This window comes from Bemisia tabaci, chromosome 6 (assembly GCF_918797505.1).
Source record: "Bemisia tabaci chromosome 6, PGI_BMITA_v3".
Lineage (NCBI taxonomy): Eukaryota > Metazoa > Arthropoda > Insecta > Hemiptera > Aleyrodidae > Bemisia > Bemisia tabaci.
Window position 1 is genome coordinate 8,414,747 of NC_092798.1, and position 10,838 is coordinate 8,425,584.

Sequence of the window (10,838 nt, forward strand, 5' to 3'; positions counted from 1 at the left end):
TTACTTTCATTGGAAGTTTTATTTTAATACTTATTTACACAGGATTCATTTCTTACAAATATATTACAGTCTTGACTATTATTAATTAGGTACACGAATTTTACAAACAATGCGAAACAAGTATAGCATAATATTTTTTTGTAATTATAATTATACATGGACGGATTTTTGCTGAATTTACATATGGAATAAATACAACGAAATTCAATGTATGCAGTTTTTACTTTGGAGTTTTGCAAACTCTCGTGCAAACCATCACAGGTTGATGCCTCTGAGTAGAGATAAATTTATAGGGAAAAAATTCGTGCTTAAAATTCGGAGTCCTTTTCGCATGTGCAAAAAAGCCGACAGATTTGTACTTTCAGAAATCCACGAATCTTCACCTCGACAGAACAGACGTATATTACATTCCAAGGAAGTTCCGGCCATTACGATAGTTTTGGCAGCTCGTTGTACGTAGATAATAAGTGGAAGGGTATGACATTTTCCATTTAAAGGGGTTCAGTGGCGATTTTGCAAGGTGGCAACACTGTTTTTCTTCCATTTAAATCCATTAAAAAAATCGATTTTAGGTAAAGCAAGCAGTGTGACCAAGAATCGATTGTCTTACACATTTAAACGGAAGGAAAAACAAAGTTGCTAACTTCCAGCGGCCGATTATTGAAATTGATAGACAAAGCTATAGACGAAGGAGAAAAAAGAGATATGGAGAGATCCGATTGGTGGAAGCAAGTGGTTGCAATGGACAAAGGAGGTAGGTAATAGACTAACTTACGGCAACCCACGAGAGACCCGACAGTCAGTCTATCATTTTCTCCCTTTGTCTATAGGAACCACCCATTTCAACCGATAGGATCGCTCCATACTCCCTATGTCTTCTTTGTCTATAGCTTTGTACATCAATTTCAATAATCAGTCCGCAGGAGTTGCCCCTGAAGGGGTTGTACGAAGGCAATCATTTTTCAACAGAATGAGGGGTCAGAGTTTTATAAAGTCTGAAATCGCCAGAAAAGTCTGAGAAAATTTTTTGTCGGTGGAGGGGGAGGGAGGCTCAGAAATCCTTGGAACCTTCCTCTCCTCCGCATGATCCAGGCTGCAAATTCAACTTCTCCTAATTTAGGGGCCTGGAGGACAAGGCGCATAAGTGCAGTTTCTACTATTTCGAGAAATACGTGTTTGAAGTTTCGAAATTACAAGGCTTCTTATGGCGGAAAGAAGGTTCCAACTGATTCTTCGATGCTTAAAAATTGGAATTTTGGAGCACATTTTTTATTAAATATGCACTAAGACTAGTTTTACTTGAAATCATTAATATAATATCTCAATGTTTTCAGAAACTGCAATTATGCGCCTTGTTCTCCAAGCCCCTCAATTTATGGGACCATAAAGTGAACTGATCCCTACCTATATACTTGTTAATATGTCTCCTTCCTGTGTGTATTGGTTTCCTTGAGCTCATGGCTATGATTGTATGGCACTTGAGGAGATTAATAGTAGAAGTGAGGAAGTGCGCGATCAATTTTTTGAGAAAATGCTAGAGCCTATGGCACAAAAATTAAACCGAAAATTACGCACTCCACATTCTTATATATTTTGTCTCTAATACCAATAGGATAACATTGAGAAGTCCTATATTTTTGTAACGAAACAACCTCATTGCGTCATTGCACCTTTAAAACTTCGCGAAGGAAAAACCTCTGTTACACGAACTGAAGAGTACAGTAAGCTTTTCCAGTTCAGAGGACCGACCGCTTCAGTCAACAGGGCTGTACTTCAGTTCAGTGCGGGTGGCGATTCATGTAAGTTGACAACGCTGTTTTATCTCCATTTCAATATATGTTAAACAATCGATTTGTCTCACCTAAAATCGATATTTTTGATGGATTTAAATAAAGGAAAAACATTCTTGCCAACTTGTTAAATTGCCACTGGCTCAGTGGAGAGAGAGTTTGTTCAAGTAACAGAAAGTGTCAGCTCACTGAACTAAAAATTCTTGGTTGATATAGTACATATGTTTAATGTGAATTTAAGTTTTTATAATCGTAAAATTAAAATTTTCAGTATGAAAAACTGAAGTACTTTTGAATCACCCTATAAACTGAGGTTTTCCTCTTCTCTCTGTGAGCTTTATCTATTTAAAGTCTCACATTTAGGACAGCGGATTCCAAATGTAACAGGATGGCAAAACGCGGTTCCCTATGGGTTATGGAGATGGTCCGGAACTTCTAGTTCACCCTGTATTACTGAGGTTTTTCCTCCCTCTACTTGGACCGCGTTTAGCAGAAAGAAACCATGTCACATCAGCTACTGCCAAATTTAGCTAGGCAATTTAAGTGTTTACAACAGAACGTTTACGCGGACTCTTTTGAAAATTTGAAGAAAGTCGCTTTGGACTATGCAGAATATTCACTGAAATTCGCCTAAAAATCCGCACAACTGTTTTCGTGTAAAAAATCAAAACGCGCGATTAAATTTGACAACAGCTAATGTGACTTGGTTCCTCTCTGCTTGATACGGTCCACATGTGCTTTATCTGTTTGGATTCCCCATTGAGGACGGCGGATTTCAAATGTAATCGGATGGCACAGCGTGGCGTGGTTCCTTATGAGCAATAGGGATGGTCCAGAACTTATAGTTCACCCTGTATTACTGAGGTTTTTCCTCCTTCGAGGAAATTTAACCAGGCACTATAATTCCTTACAAGAGAACGTTTGTAAGGATTTCTTTGAAAATTTGAAGAAATTTGCTTTGTACTACGCAGAAGTATCACTGAAATTTGCCTAAAAATCTGCCCAACCGTTTTCATGTAAAAAACTAAATTGGCCGATTAAATTTGGCAACAGTTGATGTGACTTGGTACGGTCCACTTGTGCTTTATCTGTTTGAATTCCCCATCGAGGGCGGCGGATTTCAAATGTAATCGGATGGCACAGCGTGGTTCCCGCGGCTGTAGACAGCGCCGTTGTAGTTGTTGACTTGCTCGTAGTGGACGGGGATGATGTCGGTGTAGAAGTTGTGGTTGTGGTTGTTGGGGAGCGTCGCAGTCGTCGGGACGCCCGGGTCGGCGGCGGCGTCGCACGAGTCCAAGTAGCTCGTGTTTTGGTAGGCTGGCGTCGGCACCCGGTCCAGCTCCGCGTAGACGGCCTCGCTCACCTGAACAAACGAGAAAAACATTGATGAATGTGACAAGTGATATCGGCAGGACAGATGTTTAGGATATTTTTAGCTTATCTGGTTGAAATTCGGGATTGGTTTTTGCGCACACCTCGAAGAGCGAAAGAATCCATCATCTCACTCGAAAGATGGTTAAGAAACCAAAAAACGATTAAAAAACGGGTTTACAAACCAGAGGCGGATTGAGAAAATTGGCAACACCGGATTTCCTCCATTTAAACCTGTGGAAATATATCGATTCTTGTCGGAGCACCTGGCCCCTCCAAGAATCGATGTATTTCCATAGGTTTGAATGGAGGGAATCCTGTGTTGCCGATTTGCTCGATCCGCCAATGTTACAAACGCAGAGAGAAACATTGATGAATGGTGACAGACGTGATATCGGTTGGGCAGATGTTTAGGATACTTTTAGCTTATCGGTTGAAATTCGGGATTTTGTTTTTGCGCACACCTGAAAGAGTGAAAATATCCATCATCCTGGTCAAAGTGAGTCAGTCTGATGTCAGGCCATGTTTCATAAACTACCCTGCGGGCCGATTATTGAAATCGATAGACAAACGTGGCAAAGAAGACAAAAGAGATATGGAGAGATCTTATTGGTAGAAGCGCGTGGTTGCAATGGACAAAGGAGTTTGGTAATGGACTTACTAACGGCAATCCAAGAGAGACCCTATAGTAGTCCATCATTTTCTCCCCTAGTCTATAGGAGCCACCCATTTCAACCAATAGGATCGCTCCATACTCCGTCTGTCTTCTATGTCTATAGCTATGTCTATCAACCCGCCGAGTCTGACTCAGGGTAGTTTATGAAACATTGCCTGACGTTAGGCTGACTCACTTTTTCTGGGGATATCTCACTCAAAAATGGTAGAAAAACTCGTTGAATTTTCTTTTAAAGATTGTAACCGATTTCGGCGGCAAATCATGGTAAATCTTCGCAATGATCTATTTTCAACGTTTCACTGTTGCATTTGACTCAACACTCGTTAAAGCAGCCCCTTTTATGATGATTTGTTGAAAATTTTGTTATAGGCCTACTATAACACAATGTAACACAAATGGGACCCACAAGGGAAGAAATTGTTTAACGAACAACTATGGATACGACCCTTAATCCTGAAAATATGTTAAGGGGAATACAATTCGTATAAACACGAAACCGAAAATTTCCAATTTTCTCAAAACCTGACGCCTCTTAGATGATAATGAAAAAGCAGCCTTGATATTAGCATACCTAAGGACGAGGGAAGACGGCACAACAGCCTTGCTGAGGAAAAACGCTGTAACAACATTCGAATGTTGCCAAATTTCCTCTGATTTCATTAATTTTAGAAGAATTTCATATTTCCCATATCGATGGTGAAACTGCAAAAATGCGTATATCGGTTGCGGTGTTTGAAAATCTCCGCTCTTATTTTATTCTTTAAAAAGAAACCGAACCAACATCGTGGCTTGAACTTTTCACAGAATATTCTTCACGTAGAGAAGAAAAATATCCGAAGTGCTCAATAAATAACGTTAAGTGGTTTTCCATATGAAAAATAAAGTATGACAGGAAGTCTGCAACGCCGCAAACCGATATACGCATTTCTGCAGTTCCACCATCGATATATTGTTCATATTTTCCTTCGGAATCTGCAGATAGTTTAGATTGTAGTACGAATAAAATCGTCGGAAAAATTTGAATAAAAATAAGCACAGCTTTCCTAATGAATTCGTATTTTATCAAAGGAAATTTAGCAACGTCTGAGGGTTCATACGGCATTTTTCCTAGGCGCGGCAGACAAGAGGGTTCCCCCTTTCCGCATCATATCGGATAATTTTTCTCGAGGGTGTCTGGCCGGACACCTATGACGTGAATCGGATCCGCTTGATGAGGCGACGCGCGTGTGAATCTGTGAAACTGCAGATTGAGTAATTCGAACCCCGATGTGAGGGGGGGGGGGGGGGGTTCGGGGGTTCGGGGCAGCACCTCAGTCGCTGCGGTTTCATCGTAACTTTTTTGAATAACTTTGCTCACTTTGTTCCCTGGCTGCGATCCCCGTCGAAGAGGAGTATTGACGGCGGATTCTAGTCGGTCAAGACTTATTACCGTCTTATTAGCATATTACTGCTGCACCATGGTCCGCTGATATGTGCATCGTTGCAGGGTTGTCGAAGTTACAGGACGATTCGATCGCTCTGGTTGGTCCATTATTGAAATTGCCCCATGGTTGATTTTGTAGATGGAATCCGTCCACATTTCGTCCGGTCTTATAAGTCCAAGGGTCACTAAACTTCGTGTTTTTTTATTTAATGTTCTGAAAGTACCGGGTGAGAAAATTGCGTGGTGATTAATTGGGTATGTTTGGAGCTAAGATTTAGGACAAGCCCGCTTTTAAAAAGTTCCAAAACTCGAGGGAACTTCAAACGTGCCGAAATGACGGGAAAATAATGGAAGTGGTGTACTTCGGTAGTCAAATCGCTAACTCCTCCATTAATGATGGTTGAAATAAAACTCATTCCAATGCGAAATTGTTGCTCATTAAGTACGGACATCATGAATAAAATTCAGTTCTTTGATTCTAAAGATTGAGTTCTGTTTTTCTTACTGTTTCCATTATCGAGAAGTAGAAAAACCCTGGACGGAAGTTGTAAAAACCCGAGCTCGCTTCTGATTGGTGCCGGATGACACCATTCGGATCGGCGCAAACCAGGACGTTTTAAATTTACGAAAAAGTTGCGCCTTTTGAATTGCGTTATGCCTGAGTTATTTTTTCGCGTTTCATGTGCGCATCGTGCTCTACGCGTCATTTTCCTCCAGAAAGATGTATTAAGATGTTTATGGTTTAGTGACCCACTATGTTGCCCAAAAATTGAATCTGCTCCAATGGAAGAGTTGAATCTAACCAAAGGTTGTAGACGGAATTTCATCGCGCAAAAATTTATTCGGATTTAAAGCTAGATTTTGTTCTTTACTTAAAATAAAAGAAAAACAATTCGATGCGTTATGCGTTTTTATAGGTCTTAACAATACTTAGTTTTGCAACTTCGTCATCGATGACAAATTTAATATTTCTTTTTTTGCAAATAAAAAAAAATTATTGAAAACCCCCGTTCATCTTACTCTAGAAAGAAATAATATGCATGGTTTTAAACGCTGCCACGACCTCGTATTGCTATCGAGAAGCAATAAAAAAAAAAAATTCTACGTCTCGTGAAAAAGACTGATTTAGAGCTGGACGATTTCAGTCAATATGGTTCTCTATCAGGCGTGCCGCGTTTAGTGTCAGCGCCTGAATACAACTATTCAAGCTTGAAAGTTACCCTCGTTGCATACATCGCAAATTGAAGGCATTCTGGATTTGAACCCCACCGCCTCAAGTTGACAGCTCCGCTACAAGTTAACAGAAAGTTGGATGTTGAGGAATAAATCTCGGCTGATAACTTGCTTTCACAGTAGTGCTGGCCATAATTTTTTTTTTGCCGGCGAGAGTTCATTAAGTAGGGTTAATTATCTTTGTTTCACCTATTATGAATTGGATTGCATTTTGCAAAAAGGAACCAAGATCATCCCAATGTTACTAGGATTGTGCAAATTATATTATTTGCAATAGAATTACTGATATCATGCATAAAATTAAATTTACAAAGGTAATTTTCATCTTGAATTTACAGTTCATTGAAAGTAAAGATGAAACTTGTTTAGATGATCAGTATATAAAAAAAATTGCACAATCTTACCGACATTGGAATGTTCTTGGTTCCTTTTTGCAAAATGCAACTGACCAGTTAAGTTAACAGCGAAGTATCATTCCTCAACTTCCAACTTTTCGTTAGCTTGAAACATATTGGCTCGGCGATGGAGTCCAGATCCAAAATGCCTTCAATATTTGGGATATGCAACGAGGATAACTCTCAAGTATGAATAGTTGTATTCAGCAGCTGACAATAACTTTGATGGATTTCGTATGGTTTTGAAACGATCTATCTCTGGAGTTTTTAATCACCCATATTTGCAAGGCCAGAAATGCAAAAAGCGCGCAAGCCCAACTTTCTTCATGATATAATTCATTCGTTGGTTGTTCTTTAGCATAAATAGTCTATATTTCCTGGACTGAAAAATCGGAAACTTTGGTGCCACTACATTTTAGTCTCTGTTTAATAGCTTGACAACTGCCCCAAAAATATTTCCATACAATCAAACAATTTTAGTTCCAAATTCCAATCAGTTTTTTCGTTCTTCTCACTTTCTTCCCCTCAGAGGTACACTGGAAAAAAAAACATTGGATCTAGAGTCCAGACTCTTAAAAACATCGACAAGAAAAAGTACTCTTGATTCAATCAGAATCTAGCTTAAATCAAGAACCAAGCCTCTTAATTTAAGCGGATTTCGTTTTGATTCAAGCAAAATTCCGATCGAATCAAGAGTATTTTTTCTTGTCAATGTTTTCAAGAGTCTGGACTCTAGATCCAATGTGTTTTTTTTCCAGTGTAGGGTCTTTTTCAAACTGGACAATTCAATAATTTTTTCGAAGGTCGATAGTTTCGCCCATGGCGTGACAACCATGGCTGACCGTTGACAGTAGGGGAAGGTGAGGGTGCTGCTGTAGACACTAGGTATACCGCCGAGCAAATATTCAAAGATTTTATGCGCATAATTATTGGCACCCGAGAATCCGAAGATCCATCATATCCTCCAGGCTTTGCCTGCTCAGAACATTTCCCAGCGTTTATGCGGCTTCTGCGAGGCGTTGGCTGTCCAAACTTCTAACGAGACGATTGAGGGAGGGTTGTTGAACAATGAGTGACGCTCATCGGAAGCTTTCAAAGGTTAATGAATACCTAGATGAAAGTTTGCAATGATTTAAGACGGAGTTCGACGGGAAAAAAGTGATAGGGGTTATCCCGGAAAATTGCGCTACTACTCCTATTTATTGGATGATGTGAACATTTCTAATAAATTCCAGTGGCGTGGCGTGCTTTGCGATATAGTCGAGCTCCGTTAAGCAATGTCTGAGAAAAAAAAAATAAAATGGCGGCGAAAATTTTTAAACGTCGCATGCATGGCGCAGACTTTGGCGGAAGGTGACGATTTCCAGGTTTTCCCTGACTTTTCAAAATTCCCTGACATTTCCTGGTTTTCCCGGTATGCCTGACTGTGGCAACCCCTAATACGTCCAGGGTGTCTATACTAAAACAGCAGCCGGATTGTTGAAACTTTAACTGGCTATGTCGCACGATAAGACAAGAAATGTATTTCATTTTGCAATAAGGAACCACTATCACTGGCTCTTTCATAAAAGCACATATCTGCATAGGGAAACCAATGGCATGTATGTTGTTCCTAAAATGGGCCAGGAATAGTGGTTCCTTATTGAAAAATGTAATCCAAATAGCCCTATCTGCGCCGTGTACTACATCGATTTTCGATTCTTGTCGTGCCAACATTTTCAACAATCGGGCTGCAGGCTGGCCAAAAATCAGCACTTTTACAGTACTTTTTCAGTACATTCCCGATAAATTCAGTACCTCCTCAACGGGAGAATTCAGTACTTTTTCAGTACCTCTATTCGACGAAATTCGAAAATTTCAAAAATTTGAATTTCTCTCTCAAATTGCGACAAAAATGAAAAATTCTGGACCTCCTGATGGATATCCGCACTTTCTCAGTACTTCCGGACCGCCCTACAAACATCAGTACCATTTCCGAACTTTCCGGAAATTCTGGGCTTGTAGACCCACCAAGAAACGACCCTAAACGGATTGCATTTTGCAAAAGGGAACCAGGAGCATTGCAATGTTGAGAAGATTGTGTAACTTCTTTTGTTTTGGGAGAAAACCTTGATTATCCATTGCCAGATTCTATCTCACTCGCTAAAAACTGTAAAAAGACAAAAATTACCATGCGAATTTCATATTTTTTCATGATTTCAGTAATTGTATTGCAAAGGCTGAAAATGCACAATCTTCGATGATTTTGGTTCCTTTTTGCAAAATGCAATCCAAATATACCATATATTACCAATACCAAATATTACCATGCAAATTTCATATTTTTTCATGATTTCAGTAATTGTATTGCAAAGGCTGAAAATGCACAATTTTAGCATCATTGCTATGATTTTGGTTCCTTTTTGCAAAATGCAATCCAAATATACCATATATTACCAATACCAAATATTACCATGCAAATTTCATATTTTTTCATGATTTCAGTAATTGTGTTGCAAAGGCTGAAAATGCACAATTTTAGCATCATTGCTATGATTTTGGTTCCTTTTTGCAAAATGCAATTCAAATATACCATATATTACCATGCGAATTTCATATTTTTTTATGAATCAGTAATTGTATCGCCAAGGCTGAAAATGGACAATCTTAGCATCATCGCGATGATTTTGGTTCCTCTTTGCAAAATGCAATCCAAATATACCATCCAGGTTTCCTCACCTCGCTAACGGGGTTGTAGGGCTCGTCGAGGTTGGTGCAGGTGTAGTGGTTGGTGGCGGCGGGGATGGAGCACATGGGGGTGCCGAGCTGGGCGGGGACCTCCTTGCGCCGCCCCTGGGTGAGCCACGCTATGAGGGTCCTCCGGCGGGAGCGCCCGCGCTTCTTGGCCGGCGGCGAGCGCGCCGCGACGCCCGCCGACGACGCCGAGGACGACGACGACGAGGACTGCCGCGCGTTGTCCTTGTTCAGCTCCAGGGGGCCCACCCCCACCCCCACCCCCACCCCCACTCGCCGCAGCTCCCCGCCGACGCCCGTCGACGTCAGGTTCACCATCTCCCGCTTCCGGACCCCGCGAGAGACGTTTATCACAGTCCCGTCTGAAACAGAAAAAGAGGGACGCATTGTAAACATGACGATCGGAAACAGATGGATTGCACATGCAATTAAAAAAAATAGGGATACATTGCACTTCCGTGCTATGAGGAAGAACGCCGTATGAGCCAACAGAAGTTGCCAAATTCACTGGTAAAAAAAACCTCTTGGACCAATGCCGCGGTGCATTGACTTAAGAGTGCAGTTTCTTTTCGCCGGGTTTAAGAGTCTTGAACTCTTGTTTCAAGCGGATTTTGCATTGATTCAAGCGGATTTTGCATTGAAACACGAGTCTAGACTCTTAAATCCGGCGACAAGAAACTGCACTCTTGAACCAAGAGGGTTTTTTTTTACCAGTGTTGTCTTGGATAAAGTACGAATTTCAGGGTTGCCACAGAATTTAGAAAATGAAATTCCCTGACATTTCCCTGATTTCTCTGGCACATTTTGGTGAAATTCCCTGACAATTGAAGATGTGACGGATGGTCAAGAGGGCATGATTAAAAAACAATTTCGGGCAAAATTTGTCGTTCGAAACCTCACACCCATTCTAGAAAGGAAATGAAGGTGATTTAACAAATTTTCCCTGCACTGGAAAAAAAAACACATTGGATCTTGAGTCCAGCCTCTTAAAAACATTGACAAGAAAAAATACTCTTGATTCAATCGGATTTTTGCTGAAAACAAGAACCAAGCCTCTTAATTTGAACGGATTTCCTTTTGATTTAAGCAAAAATCTGATTGAATCAAGTGTATTTTTTCTCGTCAATGTTTTCAAAAGTCTGGACTCTAGATCCAATGTGTTTTTTTTCCAGTGTGACATTTTCGTCATTTTCCCTGGCATTTCCCGGTTTTCCCCG

At 40.5% G+C, this 10,838-nt stretch overlaps 1 protein-coding gene across 1 annotated transcript in view; it reads right to left on the bottom strand.

Moving 5' to 3' along the window:
- Positions 1-10,838, bottom strand: part of LOC109034571 (uncharacterized) — a 130,922-nt gene continuing 120,084 nt past the window's right edge. The window contains exons 5-6 of the mRNA XM_019047795.2: positions 9,607-9,983; positions 1-3,153 (exon numbers count right to left, since the gene is read on the bottom strand). Of these exons, the coding sequence (XP_018903340.2) occupies positions 2,911-3,153; positions 9,607-9,983 (620 nt within the window). The 3' untranslated portion in view covers positions 1-2,910. The remainder of the gene's footprint in view (positions 3,154-9,606; positions 9,984-10,838) is intronic.